Here is a 15,038-nt window from a genome sequence, read left to right as displayed (position 1 = left end):
GCTTACTGTTGGTTTTCAGAGTCCCCGGTTCACTGCTTCTGCTCCCCGCTTGGTTAATGGCCTTGACAACAAAGATATACTTGGTGCCGCTTTGCAGACCGTGCACTGTGTAGTGGTTCTGCTTGATGTTGGGAACAATCATCCAGCTCTCCAATGAGTTACACAGACCTGGGAGGAGAAGGGAAGGGAGGGCGAGATGGGCGAGAAAAAGGCACAGAAGAGAAGGTGGAAGTATAAAGAGGAATCGGTTAATTCGATGAGTTTTCAGTTGTTTAAGGTTCCTAAAATTCTTTTAAGTTTCCTAGAGAGGAGTGCAGTTCAGTACAGCTGTGTGAAAGCATAGCGTACTCAATGATTGGTTGTGTGTGAGCCTGTGGCAGTGGGAACAGGTGAGAGGGTGTGAAAAGGCACAAGAGGAAACCATTTACACTCTGTTGGCTTCACAGCTGCAATATGCTCTCACTGCTTGGCGTGTGTGTGTGTCTTTTTTCTTTTTCTTTTTTTTTTTTCTTTTCAATGGCAATCCACTACTGCTGCACCACCTCCTAAGGCAAAATGTAGACCACTCAATCATCTGCTTTGGATGCCGTCATGCAGAATGAAGAAGTCTGTGTGCATGTGTGCATATTCTCCTTCCTTGTCATGGAAGTAACAGCCATCTTTCTACTCTGTGTTCACCACCCAGCAGTGAAAATATCTGCCAAGAATAATCTTTGAGCTTCCATGAACTTTGCATCTTTGACAACAAAACATGATCTGGGAAGATTAAAGAAAACTAAAGAAAGCCACCAACATGCACCAGCATTGTCCAACATGCTAATACTGAACTCATGAGCAAATATTTACTTCCTCATTGCATCCGGTATGCATATGCATTATTGTGAATCCCTTATGCATAGTTATGCAATATGATCATCAAAAGAAAAATATTAAGGAGTAAAACCTTAAATAACACAAAAGAAATGACTAAAAACAACCCAATTTGCATATATTTGTGTTCTAACCAACCAGAGCACTGAACAGAAATGGCATTGTGACAAATTAATAGTTATGACTTAACCATTGAAGTAAGTACTGCTACCATTCCTACTGGTTTACACTATCAGACTTAATGTGAAAACATTAATTATGATGAAACACATTGCAAATTAATTTAATCAAGCTCGAAGTCCCGCGCATATCAAATCAGAAAACGGCAGACACCATCACTTCCTCAACACAAATTTCCCACAGGAAATCCAATCCAGAGCTCCGTACTGTAAAGAATTATGCATGAGATTTAAGGATGTTGTTTGTGTGTTTTTTTTATACTAACATTAAAAAGGCTATTCCACTTCTTGCATAGTGATTGATATGTATTGGTCCAGGGGAGATTTTCTGTGACTCAGACGCCAACAGCAACACCTCTGACATTATCGGATGTGAAAACGGAAGGAGAGAAAAATCACAGCATCTCGGGGAGCTGAAGCACACCAGGATGTGAGAGAAAGAGGGGGCAAGAAAGAGGGGAATCAAGTGTCACATTAGTTTAATGGCTGTCGAGAGAAGGCATTAAACTACTGTAACGTGACACCGCGAGAAGGCAATGACGAAGGTGTGACCTTCGGAAAGATGGGAGGAAAGAAATCAAAGATGGCATGTGGAGTTTGAAAAGGAGGAAGGAAGTGAGGCAGGAAAGAAAGAGTCTAAGAAACAAGAAGGGAGGATTTGTGCTGTGAGGTCTGTTTTTGAATTTGGAAAAAAAAAAAAGGGAAGACTTCAAAAAAAAAATAGATGAAAGACAGAGAAAAAGCAGTTTGATTGAAAGGGAGGAGGGGAGCTCGTCTTTAGATGCCCTGACCCCATTTTCTACCTTGTAGTTGTTGCTCACTCGAGTGTGCTGTGCTCATGATTTTCTGGGTCGGGTAAGTGTGTGTATGTGTGTGTGTGTGTTAGCATATACTGTATGCTATGTTGTTGTTCTACAAGACAATTGTGTCACTAAGTGTGTGTCGGGGATGCTGATTCATTTTACAGCCGTCATCTTTCCCGATGCAACGTCTCATCCCTACGGTGCCACTTTAAACCTGGTGGCACGTATAGACATAAGAACTCTGTATATCCACTGTAGAAGCCTCGTCTCTTACAGAGAGCTCCACATACAGCCAGGATTTTCTGCTGCGCTATTGTCAAATCTTATTCTCCTTTCATCCTTCACGAGCTCCAGTTATTCGAAGTGTGACAACATCTGAGAGTGATGGTAGCATAAAGGCTCGAGGCTTCGGGAGGCTCCACTTCGCCCCTATCTCGGTTTTAGATTTTAAAGTACTTCAACTCCAAACTGCCTCATAGGATGACAGTGGCCACCAGAAGAGTGGCATGACTGTACTGAGCAGATCTCAAGTCTGTAAATAGCAAAACAATAAGATGTTTTTAGATAAATACTCAAATAATAATTTGTGTTTTTCCACAAAAAGTTCAATTATCGAGTTCAAATACTCAAAGTGACATCTCGTCCCTTCTCCACCATTAAAAATTCCAGAATCTATGTGCACTGGAGGTTTCCACATCACACTTGTGGAAGTTGCATAGTGAGCCACGACTGGCTCCAAACCAGTTGTTATATCACAAATCATGCTTGTAGGTACACGCCTTAAACTCTGCCATTTTCCATGAGCACAAAGAAATTTTCCATTTTCAGCAGATGAATTTAAAAACAGTTTTCTAGTGTCTGCACATGTATCATTCTGCACAGTGAAGCTCAAACATCCAACTGCAGTAACAATAAGGAAAACACATTTTTGAGTGGAGGAGAGGGGGGGGGCTTTAAACTTTTCATTCTGCACAAATGATTGCATTACAAATGCATTGAAACTAGATGCAGGATGTCAGACACCTTATTTAAAAAATGATTAGGACTTTGTTTGTGCAGTCAATTGCAATATGTAAATTTTATTTGCAAACATAACTCCTCCATGCTCTTTCAAAGACTTCTTCGGAAGCTGAGAGTTACTATTCCTTTAACTCGAAGTACAACAACCAGATTTCATTAACAAGTCTAAACACTAAAGCTCTGATTGTTATAGTTAATTTCATGTTAGGGAAACAGTCAATGAGCACAATGCCAGACCTATTTGAAACACTGAAAAAATCTGAGATATGGACTGGATTTCCTCCAGGTTGCTCCAAACATTCAATTTCCCAGAAAGACATAAAATGACCCCAGTGTCCTGGGTGGTAGCTGCAGCTCGGACAATCAGTACTAGAGAGGATTTAGAAAATACTACAGTTGTGTTTCAAGATGAATATATTTCTTAGGGCATGGGCATTCTCTCTCTACCAGACATACTTACTGGCAATGTTGGACTGTCCAGTAAAGATGGCATACTGGAGCTCATAAGACACCACTGTGAATTCATCATCAGACGTCCAGTGGACGGAGATGGTGTCATAGGAAGCCGTGCACAACTCCTCCCTTATGGACGGAGCACTTGGAGCTGAAGAGAGATAGAAATAAAAAGATAATGAACTACTTGAATATCCTCCGACAACATCTCTAACGTTATGGTTCAATTGAATATAGTTCCAAATGACACTGATAATATTCCAAAATGATAATGCACTCAAAGGTTGTCAGTTGTTACAACAAACAGTAGCCCCAATTAACCTTGTACTTGCTCATTTGCTTCAATTTAGAAGTATGAAGGCTTCATTACACACAGAATTGAAGATGTTCTTTCCAGTAGAGTGGTAGGTTGAGCATTAAAAGCAATACGGAAGAGAAACAATGAAATATTCAGATAAAAAGCAGCTCACATTAACATAGTGGGAAGGGTAAATATCACAGTCCTTTTAGCTGTAACCAGTGGGACTAATTGCATAATGCTAGATTGACTCTGTTACACTGTATCCATGTGAAAACTTTACTATGGGGAGTTGGGTTTTTTTGGCTCCATAGTGAAATAAATAAAACCAATCCCTTTTTGTGTTTAAGCCATGAAGCCTCCAGTGGAAAGAGAATGGACTGAGGTAATAAACAAAGATACAAAAGCACAGCTTAAATTGATTGTGGAGCCACTTCCTATCTCTCTGTGTGTCTGTCACTCTCTCTCTCTCTCTCTCTCTCTCTCTGTAGCCTTCTGTCATGAGTGGTTGCACATAGTGGAGTGATTCAGACCGATTCACTTAGTGAAAAGGCCCTCCAGCAAAGCCCTCACGCATCGCGGAGAATAAATACGAGCCAGCTATTTTCACAGGCCTTCAAATCTACTACACGTGATGCCTTGTTTTTGTCCCCAGTGTGCTCATAACTCAGACGGTGACATTTTGATGGGTCCTCGCAAATGGGACATCGGAAATTAATGTTAAAAATTAATTTTGGAGTTAATAGGCTGGGGTCTGTTCCATCAAACGTCTTGCTGGAAGACAGCAGACACTTCAAAAGAATTTGGAAAAAATAACAAAATTTGAAATGAAAGCTGGATTAGAATCGTAATTATCAGAGGTTTTTGGGTTTCATGGTCAGTGAGAAAGTGAATTAAAGGGTTAGAATATAGCTCCAATAAAAAGGCAATTCGGGTTATTCAAAAGACAGAAAACATCAACAGATTATGATGCACATGAATCAGATCCCAGTGTTCAAAATTGAGCATTTAGAGTTTAATTACTAAATGTCCCTCTGGATGGAAAGACTGTGATGAAAATGTAGAGGTTTACCAGTGAGGTAATCCAGATTCTCCAACAGCTTCTTCTCTCTGGTGAAGTCCAGGGCGAAGGTGTCGAAGGTATCGGTGAGGTGTATCTCAGGGATCAGCACTTGGGTCGATGCAGTTGCCATGGAAACCCTAGGTCACACAGAAACAGGTTTATATGATAATTAGATTAATTAGATTAAGTAAACAACTAGTAAACATACACCTGCCCTTTTAATGTTTCAATCTACAGAGATACTTCCACTATTTCTACAATTTGAAGTATGGACCCCTTAAAATAGGCTAAAAACTGTACTTTAAAAGTTAAGTTATAATTATATATATAATATATAATGTAATTTAAGTGTTTATTATTGACTTTGTTAATAAAAAAGGGACATGAGAATGTATACGCTTTACTGCAAGATGTAGAAACAAGGAATTTTAGCATTTGCACTTCATCAGATTTGCATAGATATGCAGCATTAACAAACCCCTTAACAGTTACTAAATTAAAAAATACTGAGCTCAAATCTGAATAAAATCAGCCTCCTAATTAGTGAGGCTGTGGAGATTAGGTTCTGATTGAAACACTAGTTTTGTTTGAAGGACTAAATGATAATGATTTCTTTTTATACCATTCAGCTTTGTTTCTCCTGAGGATTGACATAACGGACACCAGTTTTTTGTTCTCTATTGCCAAATCAATTAGTCAAAAAGCTTAAGCAGTGAGTGCAATAAGATTAGGCTACATAAAAGATGAAATCTCTCTCTACCTGTCTTTGCTGTAGGGGAAGTCAAGTGCACAAAGTTTCCAAATTGTTTCTCATCATCTCCGTGTGCACTCCTCTGCCCTCTCCTTAAAGCTAGATGTTACTTTGCTAAGCTGAGTGACTCCAGCGTGTGTGGTGAGTGTGTGGGCTGTCTGACCTCTCGTTGATGCTCTTGGCAGTCTGCAGGAAGCGAGCGTGATCGGTCTCTTTCAGCGTTTGATCGGCCTGTGTGATGAGGGCCGAGGACCTCTCGATGCACTGCTGGCAGTTGGAGATCTGTTGGGCTAGCTTCCGAAGCCTTTGTGCCTATAAAAGATGGGAAATACGTGATTGAAAAAGAAGGCCAGTGCTGTTCGGCTGGATCACGTTTTTAAAAAATGCACGAAAACACCCTCATTCAAGTCAAGGTGTTGTAGATCATTAAAGATGAGAACATAATCAGAACTGACGGCAGCAAATGACCCAAAAATTGGACGTTTTATGGATACATGGAGATGGGTGTTAACATTTCAAAGCTGAAACCACTCATACAGAAAAAGGTCAAACCCATTGGCTGACTGATGCAGATAGGCATCTATATCTTCATGTTTTCTTAATTAGTATGAACATCAAAGAATTTTAGCAAAGGGCATGAACACATCCATCATGCTTAGCCAAAGTTACAGGAAGCCAATTTGTTTTGATTTCCCTACTTGTTTCTTGTTCTGTGACTTTGAGTAATTTTCTGTTTAGAAGCTTTAATTTGCTAGCAACTGTGAGGATAAAAGAAGATTCTACTGAACACGTATAAAGACGAAAGACTAGCCGAGAAACCGACAAACGGTTTGACAAAGATGCTGGGATTACACGAGTTAAGCTTCTCCCATGTCACTGCTAACGCTAAGTTTGCTAGGCGTGTGAATGATTCAATTGCACGCAAATCATGGATTTCATTTCCCCAGTTTGCCCCCTCGGTTCCATCCCCTCTCCCTATGAGCAGAGATTTTAAGAGACAGATTGAGGTCAGTGGTCGGATTGAGGTCGAAGGACGTTTCATCAGTGGTTTGGCTTGTAAAGAACCACAAACACTGTAATCTCAGTTCGATTCTATTGAAGTTTGCAAAGTTATCGTTATATTTAAAAAAAAAAGAAGACAAGAATGTAAAAAAAAAATAAAAACAGGAATAATAGAAACTTGTTCTTGGTAAAAAAGCTTTTTTTAGGGCTATTGATCATGATGTAGCACTCCACCAAATAGCAATATGTACAAATCTGTTTAAAAATAAAAATAAATCTCTTTGTATCCATCCATATTTCTACCTTCTCTGATGCAATCCTAAAAGCTAAAAACCTACATCACACAGTGAAAAAAAACAACATGTAGTGAGTTCCAAGTCTCATTAGATACAGCTTAAAAAAAGAAATCATCCGGGTTTAGAGTACAAGTACAAAACTCGCCCTCCCATATGCTGTGGGATCTACTTTTGGCCAGTCAGACTGTTTTCTCCGTCTGTTCGAAATGTGTTGTAGGGTTTGCATTTTAGGCAGCTGAACAGTTTGCCGTCTGTTCAGGATATAAGGATCAGGTCAAGTGGCTGTGAGGAAGTATTGCATTTGACATAAAACAGTAGCCTAGAGTGCTTTCGGTGCATGTGTGTGTTTAAATAGTGATGAATAAATGTGATGGCACCGCCAGTCAATCAACTGTGGCGATCCAAACCTTTGGATGGTGAATGCTCGTCATCCAAATACTGATTTGTACCACACTTGCACATTATATTGAATGCTGAATGAGTTAGGGAGTTGATTTGTTTTTATGTTTACACATACAACTGTGGAATATTACATCTGCAGACAATATCTGCCCCTTGATGATCGTTTATACTTGCTGGAATGGTTCGCTGATGGAAGAAAATATCATTTTTAATGATTAAGGAATGTTGTTATTAGCCTCAAAACATAGCATCAATAAAGAAAGTACATGCTGTTTGTGGTGGAAGAACAAAGTGGGTCCACAGGAGCTTTAAAACAGGCAAAAAACTTTAGTTTATTCACTGTTTCCCAAACTAAAAAAATCCATAAATCAGAGTCTCTGGCTTTCAGAGGTAAGAAAAAGTGAGTGAATATGAAGCGAAAGGTGAATATAAAAAACAGCAAAGGAAAATAAATGGTGTCTGCGATCACACTCCTCGCCCCTATGAGTGTTCATCTCACCTTCCCCTCCTTGATCTTGCTGCCAATGATCTGCCTCCTCTGCTGAATAATGTCAATCAGGAGATCACACTCGTCCAGCAGCTTGCCCTCCTGGCGGGACGCGTTCACCTGAGGACCAATTCACAGAGAGTATTAGATAAACAACGAGAATGATGGACGGCGAGGATATAGAGGGATATATGTTATAGTGGCTCCGCATCATGTCGACCGCGGGACAGGGTGTCATTTTCATCCATCAGCTGGCCCTCCCGCCTGAAGATGAGACATATTCAACCATTTTGCCTCCCGCTGGCTTGAGTGCTGAGTGACAAGTGAAATAAACAGGGAGGCCTGCGGTAATAAGAGAGCAGACACTCAGAGATCTGCTGAAGAGCTAGACACAAAGAGTAGCCCCAATTCACACGGCAGCCATTTTGAAGTTGGGAAATCGACCGGTTCTTTTTTTTACAAGATAAAAATCTGACATTTGGCATTTTACAGATTCCCCACAATCTGGGTCGATATAGGTTTATATATGTTAGACACACAAAGGCACACAGCTGTTATTGAGACTCTTAGGTTAATCTGAAGTCCTTAGTTAAGACCCGGCAACCACTGATTTATGCCATGATCAGACTACAGGGCATGATAGCTATGTCGAACTTGGCCGAGAGAGTCGAGATGACTCTCTCAGAAATCACAGAGACCATCTGTCTGTCTGAGTTTTATTGCAACAGTCGGAATTCACATTTGCAAATGGATCTCCAGCTCGCTAGGCTGAGAGACAGCTGTGGTGAAGTTCAGCCGTCGTATTTCTACGTCACAGAGCGTTTCGTCGTCGTCAGAGGCTAACAGTTGTCTTTTAATTAATACACAGTTGGCCTCAATCATAGCTATTTGGGTTTCTGCACCTGCCTCTTATCTGCTGAGAAGATGCCTCTGATCACTTTCTCACCCTTCATATCTGCTCTTGTTTCTCCTTGCTGCTCTCTGATGCAGTTGGCCTAGCCTTAACCTGAGAAAACATTCAGTCAGTGGATGATTGTAATTTCCCTCACAAGAGACATGTTAAAAATGTTTTCAACTAAGACCATAATTAACTTGTTGTCTTTCATGAACTGCGCTATGTACAAAGATGATTAAGGAAAAGGAGCTGAAGACACACTTCCAGGGTCAGAAATGGAAAAACAACCACAACCGTGGCATCATATTGTCAGACTACAGTAGATGAGAGAAGGCTAAACAAATTCTGACATGCTAGTCTTTTCATCAGGGCCTCTTGAGGCTTCCTACACACAGAATTGGTCATCTTCTATATAGATATACCACACTGAATAAAATTCCTAGATGGTTTTTAGAAGACTAGCATGTTCTTGGTCTAACTACATGATGAAAAAGACCTTGTAATGCTGTCAAAATAATGGATATATGTAACCTAGATGTCGAAACCAAACCAAATCATTGTTTGGCCTGCAAATGACAAAACTAATGCATGTTAGATGTGTCCAAATTTTATGTGCAATATTTTAAACTGGCAATAGAAACAAGGAAAGAGGCATATTGTGTGCATGGAACATCAATAACTATGCCTAGAATTGTTGCCAGCCCACAATATTTACCACTTTATGGCATCCAAACTCTAAGAGCATAAATCCCAGTGCTGTCCTGACTATGTTAAATATATATAAAAGTATATTTCGTATCTGTGGCTGTGGGTTCAGAGATCTGCTTGGCATGAAACCCACTAATGGCAATTACACTTAAGAAAAATTATTTAATTTAGTTGGAAGGTGTTTGGGGAAGTGCAGTTGATGCTGTCGATTAAATCCAGGGCAAAGTGGCATCCAGCTCCATACTCTGAGGGATTTGATTCACTTTGCAGTTGGAACCTTTACAGTCTAAGCAGGCTATAAAAGTTGTTCAAGTCCAATTATAAGACTGCAGGTCCTAGCATAATGTGTAATTCCTCATTGTGGTCATTTCCACACGGTCCTTTCAGCACCTTGTAAAGTGTTTTCTTGCTGCGGCAAAGCGATAGCACAGGGAGCAATGAAAGGGAAGTATGCTGTAAGTGTTGCCAAGCCAACAAAAGATTGCAGAGTTACTCATACACTCTCTCTCACACACACACAAACACCCATGTTGACAGGTGTTTTAATAATGACATCACAGGGACTCATTTGCCTTTCCACCAAAGAGCCAAACAAGGCTGGGAAGGACTTCCTCAATATCCTCAACGTACCTTCCTAGACTATATTTATGTGATTTTTTTTCCCCGGGATCATGTTGCCAACAAAAACAATTTGCCACCTGGATTACATCTCAGTGCTTATGTGAGAATCAACCTCTTAGCTCTGCTGTATGGAGAGGCTGTATCTGTCTTTTCAACGGTGCTAATTGGTTTCTTCGACATCACTGTGACAAGTCTGGGTGAGCTTGAGATTTAAAACTGTTTGCGCTGTGAAAAGCTCATACGTATGTTATCTTTTTGTGGCTTTTTGCACGCCAATTAGTATACTTATACAGATCTGAAATCAATGGGGGTTTTTTGGGCACACATAGAAGTTCCGGTGGGTCAGGAACGGTTTCCAACTGATAAACAACAATTAATCTAAAATGGAACTGCAATTAAAGTTTGCAGTGTTGTTGTTTTTTTTCTTGGCAAAGATCGGAAAGACTCTGATTTGCTTTCTCTGACATTTCATGACCGTTAACCTTAAGCACTCAGTGTGAATAAACATGACAGATATTGCTCATTTCTGCGGAACAACCGCCCACAAGGCTGCATGAACACACACACAAGTCATCCTCTACAGACACGCTGTGGTCATTCTCTCTCCTTATTTAGTCCAGTGAGAAAATCTGGAGGCATTTTGTAGCCTAAAACACTATAATAGTGTATCTGTGAATAAATGGTTGATACATGGTGAAATAGTAATAGACAGACACACATACATACACACAGTTTGTGACCGGAGTACATCATGTGCCATTTAAAAATGTGGAGCATCTAATGACTGTGGGCAGAGCCCTCTGGAGCATATGATCAGTATGACAGATTGTATCCTGGCAGGGACATTAATTGATTCGTTTAACCACAGAGACACACATACACACATACACACACACAATGACTCAAGCCTTGAGGATATTAGAAACTTTCGGAAAGACACATCCACCAAACTTTCTTGTGACACTGTGCCTGTTTGTACAGCATTATGCCAAAGACATAGAGGTTTTGCTGCTGTGGCTTTTGCTAATAAGACTCTTAAATTAGATTCCCACAGCAAAAACAGTAAGTCTAGTGTTTTCTTCTGCGAGCTGCTTGAAATCATTTTCTTTATTGCATTTTACAAACAAACTAATTGCCTAGAATTATACCTCTAAGACTATTTGTAATTATTTAAAGACACTTGGATACAAACTCACCGTACCATCCCTAAGACACGATGTTGTCCTATTTTTTTTAGCATGCAAGAAGCACCAGAGAGGGCTCCAAATAGTGTGTGGCATTGGATGCTAACAATTACAGCATCTTGACTCCATTAGTCGAGACATGCCAGCTGGAAAAGAATGCTGGGATATGACATAATGTGGGGCAGGATTGTTAAATTGTGGAACCACAGCACAGATAGTGACTCAGAGGAACTGGATGTGAGCTTGCAGTCTTTTACACCACTAGTACCTGAGTAGCTGAGGACTCAATTCATAGATAGGATGTTAAGGACGGATTTGTTTTTAAAAAAAATCCAATAACTCATTGAACTTCTCTTCTAAGTATCCATGATATCATTTTTATACAACATCTAGAGTGGCAAAGACATCAGTATATCTCAGCAGACATCTCCAGAGAAGCTTAGGAATGGATTCATCTGATGTGAAATATTCAGAAAGCTCCATCATAGCATGCCAAGCTTGCCCATACAGTGCTTTTGCCTGTGTGACCCTCTTATTAAGAGCTGTCACATTCACCCCTCTCATGGGTAGCTGTGTGTGCAAAGTTACAACATGCTCCATAACATTCTTTTCACTGATTTTTAAGAGTTTTTTTTGGCTCATTATTGTTGCCAAGTTCCATCACTGTGAGCATTTTTTCCGCTCGTGCGATGTGACTCTTCTCACCTAAAGGCAGCGTGCTATCACTGTTCACTCCTCTAGCTATTTTAGGGGTTTAAAGTGTGTGGTGAAACCCTACTGTACATGTAGTTGTGACCATAATGCACTGGGGGAAAAAAATAGGTCAAGCATTTTTTTTTTTTTGCCCTTCGCATGTGCATCATTTATTCATTTCCGACTTTTAAAGTGGAGCGTCGCCTATTTTTGGTCTTTTTGGTGTGTGTAAAATTCCTGCATCATCACAATTGGCACTCCAGCTTAGTTCAGAGAAAACATCTTTGCGTGACGGTGGCACAAAAACATACTGTGCACACAGCACTTTGGCAAAAAAAAATAAATAAAAATAAATCTCCTTGATAAAACACAATCCTCTTTCCCTTGCAAGGCCGTGCCAGGCAGGGAAGCTGCTCTCCATTATTTCTAAACTAAGATGTCGCTGCCTTTTAACCCTGTGGCATTGCTTTATTTAAAGCCTCTTAGTGGGTCAGCATAACATGAATGGGCAGGCTAGGCACAGAATTGCCTTCAGTAGAGCTAAATACACACAGACATTCATACACCTTGTTATTATTCTAACAATAAACATATTAGACAAAACCAGATGTTGAATAACTGCAAAAACAGTGCAGTGCCTTCAATGTTCATGTCAGATTCTGCACAAATAAAGCTGTTTGTCAAATTAAAAAAGGTTTTATTTTGGAAATTTTGCTTGGTAAATTACTTAAATGAATAATTGTTCTAAACTATTGCAAATTAATTTTGAGGTTGTAAATCAACTATTCAATAACTCAACTCATTATTTCAGCTCCAAAATACAATGTTTTCAAATGATATATTGATTTTAATCAGCCTCTATAGTGTTAGTTTAGCTGCTAACCTTTGCTACATGCTAAGCTAAAAGGTCTCAATCTTGACTCATGATACAATCAGCTTAATTTCCTTTTTTGTAATTGCATGTATTAATCTAAACTTATTGTTATTATTGATTCAGTTATTGCAAATAATAGTATGTTAATAGGGAAAATACCGTTTGTACACATCCATTATCATTATACATTTAATAAAGCAGATCAATAGAGTAAATTCTACAATGAAATCTGAACATATATGACATACTGACTAGTCATTGACAATGTGGGCCAGAGTTGACCTGACAGGACCACTGGGACTCACCTCTACATGTTGACAAGTCTGGATCAATTTCCCCATAAGTGACTCCAGCTCGTTGTTCCTCTTAATCAAATTACTCAGGTTGGTATCCAGGGCTTGCTGTAGCAAACACACACACACACAAAAAAAAGAAGGGATAACAGAGTGAATGAGACATAATGCAAAGAAACAGAAGTGAGTGCAGATCCGTAAATCAAAGGAGGATAAAAATTCAACAGTCGACCCCTTAAGGTTTCTCTTCTTATTCAAGTTGTAAGACAACCTCAGGCGCTACATCACAAAGCAACACACAAAAAAAAAGTTGTAATGCAAGTTGGAAAACATTCTAAAAAGCACAAGATGAGCAAAATGTCTGATCCTTCAGCGCAGGTTCAACAGAACAAGAACAGAAACAGAAGCAATATTTTCCTTCCACTTTTCTTCTTTACAAGCATTCTCAGGAGTCTCATAGTTCTCTCTTTTTAAAAAGAGGTGCGTTTAATATCCACGTACCTCTGAGCGCGGGTGATACCCCTCATCCCTGTACTGCCTCCTCATCCTGCCCCGTCCAAGCCTCCGACGGAGGATCCTACACTAGGAGTGGATATGACTGGGACAGCCACTCCACTGAGCACCAAGCCATGCGCAAACCCGGCCAAGCGGCAAATTAGGCATCAAAAGCTTTCCCTATGAGAGCACGCAGCGCTCTCGGCTAACGAACCGGCAAACAGGTGACAGCACGTCAGAGCTCTCCCTTAACGCTCCTCCCCACTTTTTTTTTTTTTTTTTTTTTTACCCCTCCCCCTTTTCCCCTTTTCCTCTTTTGCTGCTTTTCATCCGTCCGGGCATAAGCTGTCTCCTTTACTTCCAAGACTGTCATATTATTGCCAAACCAAGCGTGCTTAAGCCGCTCTGACGCTACGTCTGCACTGTCCTGTTGAAAACTGTTTTCCAGATGAATTTAAACTCAACATTGGTGAAATGCTGAGATTTCTCGCACGTCTCAAAAAAAAAAGGTGTGTACTGGAGCCACAAGGCCGGAACAGCAAAGTGTCAAAAGGCAGCTTCATCGGGGAAGCGCAGGTTTTTCCGAAAGCAAAGGTAAATCCATCGCTGCAGATTGCTAAATTAAGAAAGGCAAGCAGCTAAATATGCTCCATTACAAGCTCAATTCACTTAACCTTTTAACCATGTATTTCGCAACAGTGTAAACACAGCCAGGTGCTGATGTTGTGCTGAGGATTAAAAAAGGAGTTACCCAGAGGGGATATTGAATGAACAACAGTAAACACAGATAGAGATGGTGGGATTTGTGTGTATGCGCTTGAGGCTTAATGGATGGCCTTAATACGGTGATGACACACAAAAGCGGAAGCGGCATAAAGGCCTACTCCGAGAGAAATATGACGCTGCTGTTGCCATACTATCATCTGGAGAGATAAAAATAAACTAAACCTCTTAAAAGGATGATCATCACAATCACAACAATAAGTCAGCAGCCGCTTCACGTGCGGGTTGATATATGCAGCGTAAATGCATACCGCAACGTACAGAGAAAAACATATTCATGAGTATGTGTCTACATACATTATCTGCACTATGTATACAAGCACATGTGTTGAAATGCAAACTTTACATCTCCGCATGCACTCGTGAGATCTTCAGTACGTGAAATGCAACATCTTTTTTTTTAAAAATGAAACCTGCTGTCAGTCTCCATAACTATGTGTGTGTGTGTGGTGGTGGATGTATCCTTTTATTTGTGGTTAAATTTTGGACATTATAGGGTTAACTCCCATCTACAGTGTCCAGGTTGCCAACTAGTATGAATCTTCTAGAGCTGAACGACCTGCCTCGGAGGTTGATCACCTGTCAATCATCCTGCTTGTTTATCTGCAGTGTCTGCCTGTTTCTCCTTTTCTGCTGCCAGTCCTTACTGGATTTCCCCTCCCCCCCCCCCTCCACCAAAAAAAAAACAAAAACAAGTTTCTTTGTAAAAATTAATCTCTAATCTGAACCAACTGGGACTAAGCCATGTTGATTTGATGAGTTTATAGATATCCAGTAAACCAATGGATTCAGATTATCTTATCTGTTAAGATGTATGGATGAAAAATCAAATAAATAAAAAATTTTTTACTCCACCGTATCTCTTTAC

The 15,038-nt window shown here is 40.1% G+C and overlaps 1 protein-coding gene and 1 long non-coding RNA gene across 5 annotated transcripts in view; one reads left to right on the top strand and one right to left on the bottom strand.

The window, feature by feature from the left end:
* LOC121891912 overlaps nucleotides 1-15,038 on the top strand; it is a 211,536-nt gene that overhangs the window by 136,111 nt on the left and 60,387 nt on the right. The window lies entirely within an intron of this gene.
* Nucleotides 1-15,038, bottom strand: part of LOC121891910 (E3 ubiquitin-protein ligase Midline-1-like) — a 42,721-nt gene that overhangs the window by 3,428 nt on the left and 24,255 nt on the right. For all 3 annotated transcript variants that reach the window (XM_042404557.1, XM_042404558.1, XM_042404559.1), the window contains exons 3-8: nucleotides 12,905-13,000; nucleotides 7,637-7,744; nucleotides 5,601-5,749; nucleotides 4,696-4,823; nucleotides 3,333-3,476; nucleotides 7-168 (exon numbers count right to left, since the gene is read on the bottom strand). In XM_042404557.1, the coding sequence (XP_042260491.1) occupies nucleotides 7-168; nucleotides 3,333-3,476; nucleotides 4,696-4,823; nucleotides 5,601-5,749; nucleotides 7,637-7,744; nucleotides 12,905-13,000 (787 nt within the window). The remainder of the gene's footprint in view (nucleotides 1-6; nucleotides 169-3,332; nucleotides 3,477-4,695; nucleotides 4,824-5,600; nucleotides 5,750-7,636; nucleotides 7,745-12,904; nucleotides 13,001-15,038) is intronic.

The sequence above is a fragment of the Thunnus maccoyii genome, chromosome 24 (assembly GCF_910596095.1).
Source record: "Thunnus maccoyii chromosome 24, fThuMac1.1, whole genome shotgun sequence".
Taxonomy (NCBI): Eukaryota; Metazoa; Chordata; class Actinopteri; order Scombriformes; family Scombridae; genus Thunnus; species Thunnus maccoyii.
The sequence above is the reverse complement of the archived record's forward strand: the minus strand, read 5'-3'. Positions and strand labels throughout refer to the sequence as shown.